General features: G+C 46.7%; 1 protein-coding gene across 3 annotated transcripts; it reads left to right on the forward strand.

The window, feature by feature from the left end:
- The first annotated feature begins 458 nt into the window (after nt 1–458).
- On the forward strand, nt 459–18,484 carry GIMAP8 (GTPase, IMAP family member 8). Of its 3 annotated transcripts, none has more exons than XM_049642092.1 (5): nt 1,376–1,493; nt 6,763–7,426; nt 11,432–11,477; nt 14,157–14,783; nt 17,052–18,484. In XM_049642092.1, the coding sequence occupies exons 1-5, from the start codon at nt 1,459–1,461 to the stop codon at nt 17,771–17,773; spliced, it is 2,094 nt and encodes a 697-aa protein (XP_049498049.1). In that variant the 5' UTR covers nt 1,376–1,458; the 3' UTR covers nt 17,774–18,484. The 3 variants fall into 3 exon arrangements, with proteins under 3 accessions (XP_049498051.1, XP_049498049.1, XP_049498050.1); XM_049642093.1 differs by having other exon boundaries at nt 6,766–7,426; XM_049642094.1 differs by lacking the exon at nt 6,763–7,426 and having other exon boundaries at nt 459–1,493.
- The last annotated feature ends 2,171 nt before the right edge of the window (nt 18,485–20,655 follow it).

A 20,655-nucleotide genomic window follows, 5' to 3' on the forward strand; every position in this document is an offset into this window, starting at 1 on the left:
AGCGTGAGCTCAAGGCCATTCATCAGCTTCTGCATTCCCATGAAAAGAGCAGTCACGCAGAGGGACCTCCAGGGCACTCCCCTAAATGAAAAAAGGCTAGTCACAAAGGGCAAACACTGGTTCCAGGTACATGAAGTATCTAAAGCCCTTAAAATCACAGAAACAGAAAGTAGAGAAGTCGTTATCAGGGGCTGGGGGAGTGGAGGGGCATTAAGGGCTAATGAGTACAGAGTTTTATTGTTGCAGGGTGGCAAAGTTCTCCAGCTCTTGCACAACAAGGAAGGTACTTAATGCTCTGCACTGTGCACTTAAAAATGGCTAAGATGGGGAGGCGCCTGCGTGGCTCAGTAGAGCCTAGGACTCTTGATTTCTGCTCAGGTCCTAATATCATAGTTCGTGAGTTTGATCCCGGGATCCTGGAGTTCAAACCCCACTGGTAGTGCAGAGCCTGCTTGGGATTCTCTCTCTCTCTCCCTCTCAAAAATAAATAAACTTTAAAAAAATCGGTAAGATGGTAAAATTCTGTGATGTTGGTGTGTTGTTGTTTTTTTAACAATCCATAATCAGGGCACCTGGGTGGCTCAGCTGGTTAAGCTCAGACTTCCGCTCAGGTCATGATCTCTCACTTCATGGGTTCTAGCCTCTGTGCTGACAGCTGGGAGCCTGGAGCCTGCTTCTGTGTCTCCCTCTCTCTCTCTGCCCTTCCCCTGCTCACGCTCTGTCTCTTTTTCAAAACTGAAAAGGCATTACAAAAATAAAATAAATAAAAACCATAATAAAATAATAGTCTTTCTCAGAGTCCGGCTCCTGTAGTAGGAAGCTTCCGGATACTATCATCACGCACAAAAAGGGTTTCGTTTATAGGCTGTTGGAAAGCATAGAAGTTGCAGCATTTCAATGTTAGCCGGGCTCTAAGAAGGAACCCTTTAGCCTGGCAAGCAGCGTGTTCCCCAGGTCTGGTTGGAGGGTCCCCCAGGAGGGGTGTGAGGAGTTGCTAGAGGGTGGGGGTGGGAGAAGGAAACCGGCGTCTTCCCGGTTTCCTCAGTCTCGGGAAGGGGTCTCAGGTGCCCAGGGTGGCGGACACCAGCCGGAGAAGCACCACCTGCTGGGCGCCGTCCCCGCACCGGCCAGGCTCAGCGTCTTCAGGCTCCATGACGTCGGTCCCAGGGACGGGAGCACCCCGCACTATGACCCTCTCCAGGGGAACCCTCGGGGGCGCCGCAGCCCCAGGCCCAGCTTCCGCTCTCGAGTCCTGCCCTTCGTGTCCCCAGGAGGGCGCGGCCGGGGGGGGGGGGGGAGGCGTGCCTGTCCCTCGTCTGCACCCCGCGACCTGGCACCAGCCCCAACTCTCCCCTCCACCCTCACCGCCTCTGAGGGCCCGCCCCTGCTTTTTCTCCGCGCGGCCCTCCTCCCGCCCTGGGCCGGCTGCTGCGGGGCTCTCGGCCACTTTCCGGAGCCATGGTGCCCACGACGCGCCCGGAGCCGGAGCCGAGGTGCCTGCGCATCCGCGCGGGAGGGGGGGTGGGGGGCCCGAGGCCGGGCGGGTCGCGGGGAGGAGGGGGGAGCGGGGGAGGGGGGAGGGGGGAGGGAGGCGGGCTCCTCGCCTTCCCCGAGGAGGGCTCGGCGGCGAGGGGCCGATGGCAGGGTTGGGGGAGGAGGCTGGTAGCCACCGACCCGCCCCGTCCACGCTCGCTTTTGTTCCCCACCCCGTGCGCTGTCGGGTCCCCTTAACTGAGCCCTCGGGATGGCCGGTGGTTGCCCCAAACAAGACTTATGATTTTGCCTACATTTGAGCCCCCTGGGCTGTCACCGTTGAATGCTTTTCTGTCCTCCTGATGACTGCCTGACCTGCGGGGCTGGGAGTGCGTCCTCCCCAGGCTAGGCTCTGGAAGCTTCTCTGGCCATCTCTTTCTGTGGGCTTGAACTTCCCGGGTGCAGGGCAGATTCCCCAGACCATTGGGAGCTTTGCTTGTACGGCTGATCCCACATCCCCCTCGAGCTATACCCCGAGAACAAGTACAGGTTGCTGGAGAGTGTCACTATAGTTCTGGAGTGAAAGCTCTCATTTTCTCTCTCTCCTTGCCCTGCTGGGGTCTCCAGAGGGGCTGGGAGATGGTCAGAGGGGAGTGTGGGTAAAGGAGAGAGTGAGGGAGGGGGAGTTTTGGTTACCTTTTGTCCGAATTTTTTTTCTTTTTTTTTTTAAATATTTTTTGAGAGAGAGAGAACGAACAAGCAGGGGAGGGGCAGAGAGAGAGAAAGAGAGAGATGGAGACAGAATCCGAAGCAGGCTTAGCGCTGTCAGTGAAAGCCCCACATAGGGGTCCAACCCATGAACCTTGAGATCATGACCTGAGCCAAAGTCAGCGGCTCAACCACTGAGCCACCTAGGCACCCCTTCTGCTCCAGAGAAAAGTTCGCAAGGCGAGGGCGTAGGTTGGGTGGGTCCCTGATTCAATATAACACACAGTTTAGCAAAGGCTCATTAATTTACACACACTATGATGGGTAATCATGTGAGCAGTGGAGCTTACTTGGGAAATCGATTTCTTTCTTCTTCAGACCTGCTGGAGGTCTCTGCTTCCTTCAGCTATTTGCCCACTAGTGTCTTTTTTAAAAAAATTAATGTTCCAAAAAATGTCACTTCATTGGCTTGGGATACAGTGTGAAGTTACTTCTCTTTTTTTTAATTCAAAGTGGCATCACTTCAGTCACTCTCTTCATTTCTAAAAACTGTTTTTCTTCCTTTCCTCACCCCTCTACCCCATGATCATTCATTTAACACCACTTATTAAGCCTATACTATTAAGCCAGGCACAATATCAGGGACTAGGGACACAGGACAAGACAGGCATGGTCTCTGCTCTTACAGGGTTTCATACCAAGGGTGGTAGAGAGAATTTCAAAGTTAGATGAAGTAAATACTATCAGCTGGTGCTTATCGAATGCCTTCTCTGGGTCATAGATGCGATGGTGAACAAGATAAAGCAGGTCCTCCTTCTCATGGGACTTACCTCTTAGCCATGGGGAGACAAAAGAAAGCAATAAGCAAGTAAATGCACAATGTGAAAGGTGGTTGCAGTGGTTGCTGGGGGCCTACAGAACAGGCATGTGGGGGACGCAGAATGCTGTTGGGATGCAGTAGGGGGATTGCTGTTAAATGTAGGATGACTGAAGAAGGCCATCTGTCCCACAGGGCCAATGTGGTAAAGATCTAAAGGAGGTGAATGCGCCTTGCACGAGTCCGGGGGAAGAGTGTTCTAGCTCAGGTGAACGACCAGCACCAAGGCCCAAGGTTGCACATTTGGGGAACAGCAAGGAGGTCCATGTGACTACAGGAGACAAAACAATGTGGAGAGGGGTGGGAGAGGAGATCAGAGAGACAGCTAGAATCCAGATGGGTAGGGTCTTGTCGACCACTGTAAAGGCTTTGCTTGTTATTTCAAGTCAGGGGGAAGCCACGGAGGGACTTTAGACTGATGAATGACATTATCTGTCTCCTGTTTGTGCAGGAGCACACTGACTGTCTACAGACCATAGCCTCTAGAAGGGTAGAAGCAGGGGGAATCAGTGATTCTGTTATTGCAGAAGTCCAGAGAAGAGTTGATGATCAGTTCAGTCTGGAAAAACCATGAAAGGCTTGACCCCAGCTGACACTTCAGCTAAGTAGGGCTCAAACTGTGAGATCATGACCTGAGCCAAAGTCGGACACTCAACCAAATGAGCCATCCAGGTGCCGCTCATTTTTAAATTTTGTAATTACTTCTCTTAATTTATGGATCAAAAAGAAATGATTGAAATTAGAACATATTTAAAACTGACTAAAAAAAGGAGTGGGGAGAACAACTCTATGCGGATGTCCATTCTTCTAAAACTAAGCTGCAGGGACGCCTGGGTAGCTCTGTCGGTTGGGCGTCCGACTCTTGACCTCAGCTCAGGTCATGATCTCGCAGTCTGTGAGATCGAGTCCCATGTTGGGATTCTCTCTCTCCTCTGTCTCTGCCCCCTTGTGATTTGTGCATGTGCTCTCTCTCTGTCTCTCTCTCAAAATAAATAAATACTTAATAAAAAAATAAAAGTAAGCTACAAATTCAATGCAACGACACTCTAGATTTCAACAGGGTTTCCTGAAGACAATGACAACTGATTTTCAAAGTTCTACAGGGGATTAAAAAGCCAAGAATACTGTGACAGTTTTGAACAATAGCAAGGTGTTGGAACCTGCTCCATTACATAATGAAGCCTCATTTTAGAGTTATATTTTTAGTAGAATAACATTAAGTCATCTTGGTTTTAGTAATTAAGGCTTTCTGGTTCAGGAATACAGTGTCCAGTGGACAAAACAGACAACCTAGGGAAAGACTCATGGAAACATGGGCCCCTGGTATCTGACAGAATCATTTGGAAAAGGGACTGTTCAAGAAATAGTTCTGGGAGGGGAGCCTGGGTGACTCAGTCGGCTGAGCGTCTGACTTCGGTTCAGGGCATGATCTCTCAGTTTGTGGGTTTGAGCCCTGCATCGGGCTCTGTGCTGACAGCTCAGAGCCTGGAGCCTGCTTCAAGTTCTGTGTCTCCCTCTCTCTCTCTCTCTGCCCCTCACCCACTTGTGTTCTCTGTCTCTCTAGCTCAAAAATGAATAAACATGAAAAAAAAAAGAAATAGTGCTGGGAAACTTGGCTCTTTCAGTGGTTTCTGATTCAGTTAGGAATGCTAATCTTTTTTTTTTTTAACGTTTATTTATTCTTGAGACAGAGAGAGAGACAGAGCATGAACGGGGAGGGTCAGAGAGAGGGAGACACAGAATCCGAAACAGGCTCCAGGCTCTGAGCTGTCCGCACAGAGCCTGACACAGGGCTCGAACTCACGGACCGCGAGATCATGACCTGAGCCGAAGTCGGCCGCCCAACCGACTGAGCCACCCAGGCGCCCCGGAATGCTAATCTTTAACCAATGGTGGCTTAACACCAGTGCTTCTCAAACTTGAATGTTCATGAGAATCACCTGGAACTTGTCAAATGAAGAATTCTCATTCAGCAAGTCTGGCGTGGGGCTGAGATGTTGTATTTCTAACATGATCTCAGTTATTGGCAATATCGCTTGTTCGTGAACCATGCTCTGAGTAGCAGCAGTTTAAATCATTAGAATATCAGCTGTTTACTTAGCAAAAGGGCAATCTCAAGGATGTTTTGGTAGCCCAGTGATGTCATCGGGGATCCTTTTATCTTTCTGCTCTGGGGTCCTTCAACAACATTTGTTCTCTTATTTGTTACCTCATTGCCTCATGATATCTGCTGCCATTCCAGATGTCACATTTAAATGTCAAATAAGAAGAAGGGGGAGCCTAGGTGGCTCAGTTGGTTAAGCATCAGTCCGACTTCAGCTCAGGTCATGATCTCACTGTTCCCGAGTTTAAGCTCTGCTGACAGCTCAGAGCCTGGACCGTATTTGAGATTCAGTGTCTCTCTCTGTCTCTGCCCCTCCCCCATTCATGCTCTGTCTTTCTCACAAATAAATAAGCTTTAAAAAAACTTAAAAAAAAATAAAAAGAAAAAATAAAAAGAAGAAGGGGGAGGAGGTGAGAACAGGAGCTCTCTACTTGAGTCTGCCTCTATCATCAAGAAAACAATAACATTCCCAAAAGACCCAGGCAAATATTCCCTCAACTGTCATCAGGTTGAACTGGGTCACATGGCCACCCCTGGTCGAAAGGAAGCTGGGAGAGAGAACGTATTAATTTCCTGTTGCTGCTGTAACAAATTGCCACAAAGTTAGTTGCTAAAAACCCACCAAGCTATTATTTTACAGTCTGGAGGTCAGAAGTCCTAAAATCAGTGTTGGGCAGGATTCTTCTGGAGGAGGCTGTGTAGCAGAAGCCATTTCCTTGCCTTTCCCAGCTTCTAGAAGCTGCCTGCATTGCCTTTGGCTGGTGGCTCCTTATTCCATTTTTAAAACCAATCGTGTAGCATTTTCAAATCTTTCTCACTCTCTGACTTCTGCTTTTGTCCTCACATCTCCTTTTTCTTAATCTGACTTTCCTATCTTCCTCTTGGAAGGACCTCTTTTAGTGTGATTATAATGGATCCACCTGGATGATCCTCTAGGATCCTCTTATCTCTCCGTCTCAAGAGCCTTAATCACATTGGCAACGTCCCTTTTGCCATGTAAAATAACACAATCACAGATTCCAAGGATTAGCACATGGACATCTGGTGGGGGGGCATTATTCTGTCTATCACAGTTTCCCCCAGCATGTATAATGGGTGATGAATACAGAGAAGGGGGTTGTTGGTTTAGTCAGTCAACAGTGTTGAATATCTTTTTTTAAAGTGTTTATTTATTTTGAGAGAGAGAGAGAGAACAAGAGCAAGCGAGCAAGGGAGGGGCAGAGAGAGAGAGAGAGAGAGAGAGAGAGAGGGAGAGAAGAGAATCCCAAGCAGGCTCTGTGCTGTCCTCGCAGAACCCCATGTGGGGCTCGATCCCACAAACCGTGAGATCATGACCTGAGCTGAGATCAAGAGTTGGACACAACCGATTGAGCTACCCAGGTGCCCCTACAGTGCTGGGCATCTTACCAGTGTGGATTTATTTCAGAGACAAGAGCACAGAGAAGATTGTGGGAAACAGGATTTCTTATCCCAATCTAGCCTGAGTTGACTTCAGTAGGCCACATCCTTTGGGAAAAGCCAAAAAGGAAGGCATTTTTCTTGCTGCTCCTCCATCCACTCTTGCATGGGTTGAACACTGATGTGTTGCTTTTTGTCCCAGCAGAACCAACCAGAGCCTGTGTCAGGAGAGGAAACTGGAGCCAGAGTGCTCCATGCCGGAACTGAGGCTTCTCCTCTTAGGCAAAAGTGGTGCAGGAAAAAGTGCCACAGGAAACACTATTCTGGGCAAAGCTGCATTCGTGTCCAAATTCAGTGACCAGATGGTGACTAAAACATGCCAGAGAGAGAGTGGGTTCACAAAAGAGAGAAGGATTGTGGTCATTGACACCCCTGACCTTTTCTCCTCAAAGTCTTGTGCCAAAGACAAGCAACGTAACATTGAACACTGCTTCGAGCTCTCTGCTCCCAGCCTCCACGTCCTGCTTCTGGTAATCCCCATCAGCTTTTATAAGGTCGAGGACATAGAGACAGTCAAGGGGATCCAGGAGGTGTTTGGAACTAACTCCAGGAGGCACATCATTATTGTCTTCACTCGGAAGGATGATTTGGAGAATGACTCACTGAAAGATTGCATTGAAGATGAGAACTCCCTTAGGGAGTTGGTTGAAAACTGTGGAGGCCGATACTGCGCTTTTAACAACAAGGCAAGTGAGGATGAGCGGGACGACCAGGTGAGGGAGCTCCTCTGCATGGTCCAGCGTTTGGTGGATGAAAACGGAGGACCATATATCGTGAATCTCAGAAATGAAGGCAGTGGATTCCTGGTAAGAAATGCTGAAGGTCCTCAAGGATCTTTGTGGTGAGAGCTAGTGGGTTGAAGACAAGCACGGATAAGTGACCTGTCACATTGTGTGGTGGAACCTAGGCTTTGTTTAGGAGGTGTTTATCTATGATCTGGAAAGTTGAGGCACCAGATGGTAGGTTGCTTTGAGGATTACCCTTTGGACTTTGAAATTTATTGGCAAATTAATGGATACAGTTAAGTCTTTACTTAAGTTTTTCCCTCACAGTATTGGACACACAAATAGACCCTTTCTTCCCTTGGCTTCAATACAGCTATACTCTTTTTGGTTTTTTTCCTCCTACTCTTTCTGGCTCCTCTGGAGATTGTTGAGTTCTCTTCACATGGCCTCTAAAAGTTGAGATCTTCAGGGTGTGGTTCTAGGCTTTCCTCAATTCTCTGCCCTCCAGCTTTGAGCTCCGTTGATCGCTAATGGTTTCCAGATTTGTCACTCCTGTCCAGGCCTCTCCTCTGAATCCTGCTCCCTTATCCAGTTGCCGTCTGATGTCTCCACTTGGCTCTCCTATAGGATCTCAGGCTTCACAAGGTTACACTTTTGGTTTTCCCTCTGAGATGTATGAGACTTCAGTTTTCTCTCAACTGGGTAAATGGTGGTGATGCTCCTGATGCTCCTTGAACCTAAACCCAGAGGTCGGCTTTGCTACTACTAGCTGGCAGCTGATATTTGAGAAGTCCTTAGGTCTTGTGTGATCGGTGTGCCTGGAATCCATGCATTTCTCTCCATCTCCACTGCCCCCGCTCTGCTCCAAGCCAGCCTCTGTTCTTGCCTGTACTGTTTTACAAACAACCTTCCCCTCATTCGTTCTTGTGCCTTACCCCTCAATCCATTTTCTACACGACAGCCAGAGTGGTATTTTATTTAATTTCTAGACTTGAGTGGAAAATATATTTGTAATGAAGGAAGATACAAAAATCCAGGCTTTTGTTTTCGAGGACCTCACGCTTCTGTTTGAGTGACTCATGCAGAAGACACGAAGCAGTTCCTGATTGAGCATAAGTAAGTGAATGTTGGTACAGAGGAGTCTTTAAATGCAAGTGTCCATGGATGTAAAGCAAAGCAAAAATCCAACGTGGGGGCAGCTTTGGTCAGAGTGAATCTTCTGAGAACTGGTGAGTGTTAAACCCAAACAGGATGGAAATGAGAAGGAAGGCAATATTTACTGAGCACCTGCTAAGTCCCAGACCCCCAGACTGATCAAATCTTCACACCTATTCAATGTACGACGAGGACCCTGAGGCTCAGGAGAACTTGTCACTCTCTTATCTCCTAGCCCTGACCTCCCTCTCTCTCTCCTTTATAGCCTCTGTCTCTCCCCTGAAGGCTGTATGGAACAGGGATGCCAGCAGAGAGGATAAGGGGCACAGAATGAACTGTCCGCAGTGTACCCAGAACACAACCCCCTGTTGTGTAAAATCCTGCAGTGACTGTACATTGATCTTCAGATCAAGTTTGGAATCCCTGACCTGAGCTGGCCCCTCACCCTCTAACTTGCTCTTTATGTGTTGGTCCCACCGGCCTTCCCTGTGGGGTCCTTGACTTATACTCATGTGTGCTCTAGAGCTTTGAACTTGGAATTTTCTCCACCTGGACACTTCCCCTCTCCCATCCCACCCCGTTCCAGGTCTGCCTCTGCTAGAGCTCCTTTGCTCAGAGAGTCTTCCCTGTGGGCCCCTGGGATGAGCTCCTACAGCCCCCCTTCCCTCAGGGCGCTTCTCCTCCTCATGGCCATCAGCCAGTCAAGTGGTTGCTGTGTATGTGCTTTCAATGGCTGCCTCCCCACAGACTCCCTGAGGGACAGAACTCCTATCCTTTTTGTTGACCACAGTATCTTATTTTTCTGTCTTGTGTAAAAAGGGATAATACTATGTATCTCAGGGTTTAATGACATGCTGACAAAGTTATTTGCAAATACTTGAAATGCAAGCATTCAGTAATTATTAGCTGCCATTATTATTACTATTATTTAATTTTTTAATGTTTATTCTTGAGAGAGAGAGAGCACAAACAGGGAAGGGGCAGAGAGAGATGGAGACAGAATCTGAAGCTGTCAGCACAGAGCCCGACATGGGCCTCAAATCCATGAACCATGAGATTATGACCTGAGCCTAAGTCAGACGCCCAACTGACTGAGTCACCCAGGCGCTCCATAGTTGCCATTATTATTACTGTTATTATTATCATGGACGTGTATAAGTTTCACATAAGTTATGGAGACATTAAGGACTCTAACAACCCAGAGACTGAGCAAGATTCCCACTTTTAGGACCCTGTTACCAAGAAAGGAAAACATTTGCACATATAAAGATGTATATATAAGGATATTTATCATTGCATCTTTTCAAATAGTAAATCCAGAAATAAGCTTATGATCTATCAATAAAGGAATCATTTGGCTCGGTCAGTAGAGCATATGACTCCTCATCTCGAGATTGTTAAGTTCAAGCCCCATGTTGGGTGTAGAGATTACTTAAAATAAAATCTTTAAAAAAATACAGGAATCGTTACATTAGTATGGAATTTTCCATATCCATGCTGTGGAGTAAATAGCATCTTCTAGAAAAATTGGGTTGATCGATATGTACTGATTTGTACAGATGTACAGGACATAGTATTAAGCAGATTGAAACCTAGCCAAGTTCTCCCGATGTGTTCATATATGCTTGTGTGTGTGTTTGTATAAACTTAGAAAAACATAGAAGGATGTATGTGAATTAGCTATTGTTCCTTTGGTAGTGGATTGGGAATTTAAAAATTAGTAATTTTTAGGGGCATCTGGGTGGGTTAGTTGGCTCACGTCATGATCTCATGGATTGTGGAATCCGAGCCCCCCATCATGCTCTGTGCTCACAGCTCGGAGCCTGGAGCCTGCATAGGATTCTGTGTCTCCCTTTCTCTCTGCCCCTCCCCTGCTTGTGCTCTGTCTCTCTCAAGAATAAATAAACATTAAAAACATTATTAATTTTTAGATCATACACATTTGCATTGTAAAAATGTTTTCCATTTAAAGAACATGAAAGACCTTGAGTTGTGCCAGGTAAGAAGAAAGAAGTGTGATAATCAGAGCTGAATGGAGAAGACCCAGGGAGGGAGATGGTGGAAGGTATCAATGGTTTGGGGTAAGGCCAGGTAAGAAAGCAGAGGGAAAATTTCCTTGGCTAGCATGGAAATTTAACAAAGATAAGGTTAAAATAAAGTATTGGGAGTTTCTAAGAATAGCAGATTCATCCACATTGTGTATCGTTGTTTTCACCTTCTCTTTTGATTTCATGACAATTTAAGTTTGGGGTGCGACTGTATGGCTTGGCCAGGCAGGGGAAGGGAATACCAACTGTGTGTTTGGCCTTCCATCCTCTGTTGTCTCCATTTGCCCACCTGGATGGAGAAGGTTCCAAATTTTCCTGGCTCTCACGTCAGAAGAAGGATCATCTCTGTACCGGGGGTGTGGTGCAGGGAGAAGGCACCGGAGATGTGTGGGGAGCGTGATTCCCAATCTCCTCCCTTCCCCTGGTCCCTCAGATGCACATCACAAACATCACTGGGCTAGTTTCTTCTTCTGGGGAATCCAGAAGCTGTCTTTAAGCCTCTGGATTTTCTCCAGGAACAGAAAAAACTCTGGAAGACTTTGGAAGGGATTGCTATTACCACTGGGGACCAGGGAGAAGGAAAGTTAGAGCTTCAGGACAAATACCTTGGTTAGATGGCATTTATGGGACTCACCTGAGTGAGAACAAGACCCATCTTCATATTTCTGGGAAGCCTGTTGTGGTGGCAACAATGGGGTTTCAGGATCGACTGTCATTATGGATGGGTCTACAGAAGCCAACAAGGAATAGGACCATGGCCTGAATTTGACCACATCCCAATCATCAAATTACTCTGAATTATATACTTATGTTTCCATTTCTTTGCTTTGTGAAAAGATGAGATTTTGGGTCTCTGAGCATCATTTCCCACTTTATTTTCTAGGATCATGTGAATGAAGCCACATCTCAGAAGGGGGACAATCCACATGGTAAGATGATCCTTAAAAATGTTAAGCTCAGGGGTGCCTGGGTGGTTGATTGGGCATCCAGCTCTTTATTTTGACTCAGATCATGATCTCACAGCTTGTGAGTTCAAGCCCTGCATCTGGCTCTGTGGTGATAGTGTGGATCCTGCTTGGGATTCTTCCTCTCTCTGTGTCCCCCAACCCTGCTCGTGCTCTCTCAAAATGAATAAATAAATAAAAACTTAAAAATTAAAAAAAAATTAAGCTCATATCTATATTCTTTTGAATGCATTAGGCATCAAAATGAAGTGGAAAAAATAGATAATTAGAAACAAAGATGCGCTCTAGGGACCTTGCTCAGGTTGGTGTCCACAACCTGTCCCCCAGGAAACTCCTAACACTTGGGAGTAGGTATGGCAGCAGCAAAGGTGGTGGACATGGAGTAGGTGTCCCTGGCTTTCTCTGAAATATTGTGGAGGTGGGCTTGTCTTTCGTGGCTTTTTTTTGTGACTCAGCCTTGTCTTCCTGGCCCTGGATCCAAGACTATACAATGTTGGCTCCTACTGGGAAAGCAGAAATTACCTTCTTGGGGAGCACTAATTTATAGGATTCCATAATGGAGTTCAGTATCCATGTAATGATTGCCATTAATGATTCATCCTGCACACTGCACAAATCAATACATATAGATCTACCTCGCTCTGTTTAGTAGATGCAGTTTTGTTCACGGTAAGGGCGTACATGCCTAATTCAACCATCCCTTCCTTCCTGCCTTCCTTCTTTCCTTCCTTTTTTTTATTATTTTTTTTAAATCAGGCTTAAAAATTTTTTTTAAGTTTACTTATTTATTTTGAGAGAGAGAGAGAGAGAGAGAGAGAGTAAGAGAGCACAGAAGGGGCAGAGAGAGGGAAAGAGAATCCCAAGCAGTCTCTGCACCATCAGCACAGAGCCCGATGTGGGGCTTGAACTCATGAACTGTGAGATCATGACCTGAGCTGAAGTTGTAAGCTTAACTGACTGAGCCACCCAGGTGCCCCCAACTATCCCTTTATTGATGGACTCTCACGTTATTTCTGGGCCAGCTCTGTGCAAGCACAGAATATTCAGCAATGAATAAGGTAGGTGAGATCTCTGTCCCCATAGAACTCCCCCAAATAATAACAATAAAATAATAATAATAATAATAATAATTTTAATTAACTAGAATGTTTATAGCATTTTTATTTATTAAATAAAATAATTATTCTTTTATTATTATTTCAATTTTAATAATGATAATAATTGCAGTTGACATTATGTGCTGGAAAAATATATAGAAATAATTCAATCCTCCTAGCGTATAAATATAATTCTCATAACAACCATATATTCTTAACAACCCTAAAGTATATTCCTCATGACAGCCCTAGGAAGAGGGTGGTATTATCATTAGTCTCATTGACAGATGAGTAAACTTAGCCAGAAAGATGTGAGCTTAGGCAGAAGTAGGGATTTAAAATTCTCCGGATGCCCTTCTGTCAAGACCTGAAGGAACTTACCTGTTATGGCCCCAAATTTTGCCTCGTGGTGGTGAGGAAATAGCACACCACGGGTAGCCACAGGGTGGCTCAAAAAGTTGGAAGTGACCTTTTATACGATGTAGCCTTGTATGAGGTGATTTGGAAGAAAGTAGGAGCTTTCCCAAGGCAACATAACAAGGACGTGGTGTCACTAGCATTTCAGTGGCTTTCTTTAAATGCCGCGTTTATTCCACCTCCCAGACTTGGCGGCTCTGACACCAAGTGACAATCCATACCCTTAGCGCCTAGGATGCCTCAAACTCTGAATATTCTCTGTATTGCTGACTCTGCCCTTTGCTCAGCATGGAGGTCTGGTGTTGACGTTGGATCAAGGAGAAGTGATGGGGACAGGGCACGTGTGCAGAGACAGTTTTGTGGCACAAGTTTCTACAGTCATGTATTGAGGCATAATGAATGTAGAGTTAAATGCACAGATCTTAAGTGTAGAGCTCAGTGACTTTATGTATCTACCCATAGTGACCATCCTCTAGATAAAGATCTTGAGCATTTCCGTCACCTTACCTAAGTTCCTGCTGCCTCTCCCCAAAGGGAACTGCAACCCAGATTTCTATCCACATAGATTAAATTTTGTCTGTTCTTGAACTTCATATAGTGGAATCAGATAGCATGTGTTTTCATGTCTGGCTTCTTTCATTTAGCATGTTTAGAAGATCCATGCGTGTTGCATATCAATAGTTCATTTATTCATTCATTCTTTTTTGTTTTGTTTTGTTTTTGTTTTTGGTTGCTGAGTAGTCTAACATTTTATGAATATACCACCAAGGGGCATTTTAAACTCAGATTCTCCCTTGTCCTGCCTCAGCCCATGGACTTCATGGACTTTGGTAGCAAATGAAAGGAAAGGAAATCTAAGGACGAAGACTTGTAAAGGCCAAGTTTAACTGATTTTCATGTTTCTGGGAGGTCTTGAGCTTTTTACACATCTCCTAATTTATTCGTGGCCGCCTTTGTGGTTTTTACTTGAATGGGTGAGTGACTTCTGACCCGGGACTATAGTCCTGCTGTTCAGAGCATTACTGCCATTCTCTGTAAAAACTGGCAAGGAGGAGAAATCATAAAACCTGTCCACATCTCCATATTCGGCCTCAAGAAGAGACTCTGAATCTGCCCTTTTGTCCCACAGGGCCAGGGGAAAAGCAGCTGCAGGCCACAGGATGTGAACCGAGCCCTGAGTTGTTGGAACTGAGGATCCTGCTTGTGGGGAAGCGTGGAGCCGGAAAAAGTGCCGCCGGGAACAGCCTTCTGGGGAAGGGAGTCTTTGAGACCAAATTCAGTGAAAAGTCAGTGACCCAGATGTTTGCGTCTGTGAGCAGAATCTGGAGAGGGAGGAAAATTTGGGTCATTGATACTCCGGACATTGCATCTTCAAAGGACATTAAAGCTGAGCTTCAGAGACATGCCCCTCAAGGCCTCCATGCCTTCCTGCTGGTGACCCCGCTGGGCTCTTTCACCAAGACGGATGAGGCTGTGCTGGACACCATCCGAAGCATTTTTGGAGAGAAATTCATTGAGTACATGATCGTCCTCCTCACCAGGAAGGAAGATCTAGGGGACCAGGATCTAGAGATGTTCTTGAAAAGCAATAATGAAGCTCTCTACCAGCTCATTAAGAAATGCAAAGACCGGTATAGCGCCTTCAACTACAGACTGACGGGGGCAGAGGAGCAGTGCCAAGTGGACGAGCTCCTACAAAAGATCGTGGACCTGGTGCTGCAGAACAGGGCCAAGCCATGCGTCATCAGCCAGGAAGGTACATATTGTGTAAAACACATTTTATATATGCTTTTGACAGCTAGATGTGACATGTGCAAGAGCTTTCTATTTTCTGAAGGGCAGAGAGAAGCTAAAAAGGACAGGTCCAGGCTCTTGACGAGCTTTTCTCTTTCTCCTTCCTTTCTCAAATGTTCCTAAGGTAATGAGCCTTCCCCCCGCACACTGTCCACACCTCGAACTCTTTAATTTTTCCTTCCTGATCCTTATCCCATCTCTCCAAGGGGATGGTGAAGGACTTAAGGGAAGGAGTTGAGCTTTTTCTAATCTCCCGTTTCCCCCACAGTGTATCTGTGGTTTGGGGCTCAGGACTCAGCGGTGGTGATGAGATAGTGCTGAACCATTGGTTTGCTCTTCTCTTTCTCTTAAGCCCACTCCATCTCTCTCTCTTTCCCTCTCTTAACTTCTTGGTTCTTTTTTTAAAAAAGTTTATTTATTTATTTTGAGAGAGAGAGAGACAGAGCAAGCAGGGGAGGGGCAGAGAGAGAGAGAGAGAGAGAGAGAGAGTTGAGAATCCCGAGCAGGCTCCACACTGTCAGTGCAGAGTCTGATGTAGGACTTGAACCCACAAATCCTGAGATCATAACTTAAGCTGAAATCAAGAGTTGGATGCTTAACCAAGTGAGCCACCTAGGCACCCCTCTTTTTTTTTAAGCTTAATAATTTATTTTTGAGGGAGGGAGAGAGAAGGAGAGAGAAGATCTAAAGTGGGCTCCATGCTGACAGCAGAGTCTGATGTGGGTCTTGAACCCACGAACCACAAGAGCGTTACCTGAGCTGAAGTCAGATGCTCAACCGATTGAGCCACCCAGGTGCCCCAGCTAGATGGGTTTCTCAGTCCAGCCCCACTACCTGCTTTTTTAGCAGAAGTCCCCATGCACTCTGTGCTACATACTCTATTGCCCTGAACTGAGATTCTTCCAGGCCAGTATGAGTCATCCCATTCTGTCCCATGGCAAATGTCCTCACCTGGGAAGAATACAGACTCAAAAGAGCCCTTTCATATTTGCCATGGAGCCCCAGGTGCTGGGGAGCCTCCTGAAGAAGCATAGATATGCGGGAATGTCAGGAGAGGCTGTGTGGAGAAAGCCCAGTTTGAAATGGGCTTTAGAAAATGGGCAGAGTTTGGATGGCTGGGAGAAAGCTGGAGGACATCACAGAGGGCACACTAGCTATCTGGAACAATGATGGAAATGGAGGGCTCGTGCCTCTACATGAAGTGGGAGATCATGGAGGTTCTTGGGAGCCACCTTCCGAGGGTATGGGAGCAAGGACCGAAGCCTGTGACAAATGTGGGAATGTGGGAGGATTAATCTCTTTTTCATCCTTTACGCATAACTATGAGATTGTGGGTTCAGGACAAGCAGTTCAATAATTTCCCCTGGGGGAACAGAACAGGGTAGGCTTCCCTCACTCTTTGTTTCTGGGTGGATATTGGTAACTTGGCCAGCGATGCATAATTGAGGAGAACTGTGGAAAAAGGCAGTGTGGAAGAGAAAGACCACAGGACAAGTGCAGAGTCACAAGGAATCCCCACTAGCACACTCTGCAAGGGCTCTGTACATCTGTCATTCCATCTAGAAGGACATCTGTTCTCCGTCATTGCCCCACAGAACAGGGGAGGGCGTGTTCACTGTTATAACCTCTAAGTACTCTTTGACTCCTTGATGAAAGAAAGACACAGTTCAGTTTAATGTGGTTTTAATGAGACATGAATTGTAGCATGGTCCGAATGAAGGAACTAGTAATCTGTTGATAATATATGTAGTTGCTTTTTCATGAAAAGTCAGTTCTATGGCATAAATTTTCAAATACGTCGAGGAGATTTTGCTGCAGTTACAGCACTAGGTTGGCAACAGGAAGCCATAGTTGCAGCAGGAACAGAAGCCCAAGAGATGAGATGTATAGCCCGGATGTATCTGAGTAGGTGATGGGTCATACAGCCAGTAGCACCCACAGGAGTCAGAGGAGGTACCAGAAAGAGGGAGCAAGTTCAGAGATAAGGACAGTGGCCATGTCATGGGTGAGCACCGGGCAGAGACGGTGGTCCAAGTCGTGCTTGTGGGTTCACAGAGTGCTTGGCTGGAAGAAGCCGCCCCCCACCCCCATACTTGGGGATGGAGCTGCCGGGTGAGGGGGTGGCCACAGTGCTCTCTGAGCATCCTCTGCTGTGATGTCTGGCATCACTTTGAAAGTCGCACACAGATCTGCCCATGGTCATGAATCTTTCCTGCTTTCCTTTTGACAGACATGCTGAGCATTGTCCTCGTGGGGGGCAGCGGCACCGGGAAGAGTGCCACGGGGAACACCATCCTTGGGAGGCGTGACTTCCTCGACCAGCTCCGAACACAGCTGATCACCAGGAAGAGCCAGAGCAGCAGGAGGATGTGGGAAGGGTGGAGGGTTGTGGTTGTGGACAGTCCCTTGCTCTGCCTGACGGCCAGCACTGAGAGGTGTCCATCTGGGCTGGAGGAGGAGGTCAAACACTGTTTGTCCTGCTGTGAGGGAGGGAACATAGTTCTGGTCCTGGTGTTCCAGCTGGGACGCTTCACTGAGGAGGACAAAAAGGCAGTGAAGAATCTAGAGACCATCTTTGGGGAGGAAGTTCTGAAGTACACGATTGTGCTGTTCACTCGGAAGGAAGACCTAGAAGGGGGGGACCTCAAAGTTTACCTCCAGGAGACAGATAACAAAGCTCTTAAGAGCATAACTAAGAAGTGTGAGGAGCGAGTGTGTGCTTTTAATAACAAAGAAACTGGCCAAGCCAGGGAAAACCAGGCAAGTCTTCTTTTGACAATGGCCGTTGATCTGATAAATAGCCACAGAGGGCATGGTTACCCCCATGAATGGGAGAATGTCAAAAAAATCATTAGAAATAACCAGGAAAAGGACAAGCCCAAAAGCTTACTGAAAAATTTAAAAGATATGGTATCATCGGTAGTTGATGGACGTGGGGTGTCTTTAAGTTAGAGACACCCTCAGTTGGGGATGGGTGTGAGGTAAGGCTGGTGGGAGGGGAGGAGGGTCCATGTCTTAGAGGGCTTGAAAGGCACATGCTGGCCACCTTGCAATGTTTCAGCTCTTAGTAGGTGAATAAATTGTCAGCCTGGGGCAGGGGATTAGAAAGGAGAAAGGAGAAATTAGGTGGGGAAATCTTGAAAGAGGCTCCTGAGATTGAGTGGCCATTGAGGGTCAGAATTAAATCACAAGAATCACCTCACCTGTGGACATAGAGTGGAGTCAGGACAGACACGGTGACCAAGGCCAGCCCGGGGTCAGAATACAGACAAATACCCACGAACCAGGGGATCCAGACACACGAGGGTAGAGTAATGAGCAGTGTCCAGCCAACTCCTGGTGTGGCAGAGTGGACAAGCTGGATCCCGTGGGCCTCTGGGTGCCCAGGGATGCTTGTCAGGCATGCTGGTCTCCTGAGCTGCCTTGTCGCCATTGGGCAGAACTCAGGGCCAGCACATTCTTTTCTTCCTGGGGCGGATATTCTTTAGTGCTGTCTTCATTCCAAGCCTGAATGGAAAGTGGGCCCCAGTCTACTCTTCTTTATTGTTCCTTAGGAAATGACCATGAGTCTGTGAGGTTTCCAAAGATTTTATTGCTAACCATCACAGTGAAAGACAGTAGAACAAAAATCCACAATGTGGTAAAACTGCCAACATGAGACAACATTGCAAAGTTCCAGAATTCTATGTAGAATTCTAGATTGCCTCCAGACAAGTTGAAAATTCCTTTGCACTTTTCTCTCTCTCTCTTTTTTGGATCCCCGTGGGTTAGGAATTAGGGTAAAGCTCAGAGGATTCAAATAATAGTCTCGAACACACTAGGGGCTTGTTGTGTCTCACATCAGGAAGTCTGAGGGTAGGCAGTCTGAGGCTGGTGTGGAATGTGGCCTCCACACTTAAGGTTGCTTCTCCGTTCCAGGATGGTGGTGTTCCCTGACATTTGAGCAGGTTATGTTGAGGGGCGCCTGTACGGGCAATATTTGAGATGAGAACCATGGGGTTTTCTTCCAGGTAGGTGTAGTCAGATGCTGTCAGTATTAACTGTTTTATATATGCTTTGAGGACAGGATCTACATCATCCATATACTTTTATTTTTGGAAAGTTATCAGTTGCCTTCAAGATTAACCCACTTATCAGAGCATGGACCATCACCATCAATACTGTTGTACTCTGCATAACCCTGAAAATGACACATTCTGGAAAATGTATGTATAAGTATATTCAATTGAGTGAAATAATAAAGATGAATTATATTATAAATTCACGTCCTCCTGATTTCTATTTTTCTGACTCCAGGGCAGACCATGCCTCCATGAAGAGGCTATGCAGATGTTTAGACACCTTGACTCTGGTGAGGTTTTTGCATCTTGGGTGCATGAGGACCTTAGAGTGGGTGACAGCCATTTCATGAGGCCTCTGCCAGCTCAGGAATCTTCCACTCTGGGCATTTCACTAGAGCAAGGACAAATAAATTAGAACCAAGAGCATGGAAGGAATAAAGCCTAGAAGGCATTTTGTGCCTCTTCCCAGAGCCTCTCTTCTGTTTGAAGGCAGGCACAAACCCCAGTGTGCCACCCTAGGTTGAGCAGGTGACATTGGAGCTGCATGAGGTGGGGGATGGGTGGGCTAAGCAATGTGGCATCTTCTCCCAGGCAAGACCTAACATCCGTCTCCACTTTCCTTTAGGACCACGCTTGAGACATGCGACAGTACTGCCATGTGGGTTCCTCCGAGAGGCACGTGCTGAGAATTAGGAGTGCCAGAGGCTTACAGGGCACAGGGGTGATGCCAAGGCTGTTAAAGACTAAAGAGGCAGCAGAGGGCTGCCTCGGTGATTCAGACGGTTAAGCGTTTGACTCTTGTTTTTTGGCTCAGGTCATGACCTCGTGGTTTCCTGAGTTCAAGCCCTGCTTCTGGGATTCTCTCTCCCTCTCTCCCTCTCTCTGCCCCTCCCCTGCTTGCTCTGTCTCTGTCTCTCTCAAAATAAAGAAATAAACGTAAAACCCTTTCAAAAAAATAAAGAGGAAGCAGAATTGGTCTGAGAGAGCTTCCACACTGTGATGCAGGTCTGACACATGCAGGAGGAAACAGGGGAGGCGCTGCTTGGGTAGGGAGAGCTGCACATCTGAATAGTGGGTTCTAGGGCAAAGACTGACCCATAGTGATGATATCCTGCATTGGGCACTGGCAGCCTTTGGCTAGGGACTGGCTGGGAAGGGCATGGCTTTGGCTCAAAGCTGAAGTGGGTCCTGAAAGTGTCATAGTTGGAGGCTGCCAGCTAACTGCTGTCTTTGGAGCAGAATGGAAGTTTCCTCCCCTCTCCTCCCCTTCCTTCCTCTCCTCTTCTGTTCTTTTTTTTCTTTTAATTTTTTTTAATGTTTGTTATTTTTGTGTGTGAGAGAGAGACAGAGACAGAGAAAGACAGAGAGCAAGCACGGGAGGGGCAGAGAGAGAGAGAGAGAGAGAGAGAGAGAGAGAATCTGAAGCAGGCTCCAGGCTCTGAGCTGTCAGCACAGAGCCCGATGCGGGGCTCAAACTCATGAACCACGAGATCATGACCTGACCTGAAGTCGGATGCTTAACCGACTGAGCCACCCAGATGCCCCTATCCATTCATCTATTGATGGACACTTAGACTGTGTCCATATGTTGGCTATTATGAATAATGCTGTAATGAACATGGGGGTGCAGGTATCCATCAAGATCCTGATTTCATTTTCTTTGGATATACACCCAGATGTGGGATTGATGAATCATATGGTGATTCTATTTTTTAAATTTCTTCTTCTTCTTCTTCTTCTTCTTCTTCTTCTTCTTCTTCTTCTTCTTCTTCT

This window comes from Panthera uncia, chromosome A2 (genome assembly GCF_023721935.1).
Source record: "Panthera uncia isolate 11264 chromosome A2, Puncia_PCG_1.0, whole genome shotgun sequence".
NCBI classification, from domain to species: domain Eukaryota; kingdom Metazoa; phylum Chordata; class Mammalia; order Carnivora; family Felidae; genus Panthera; species Panthera uncia.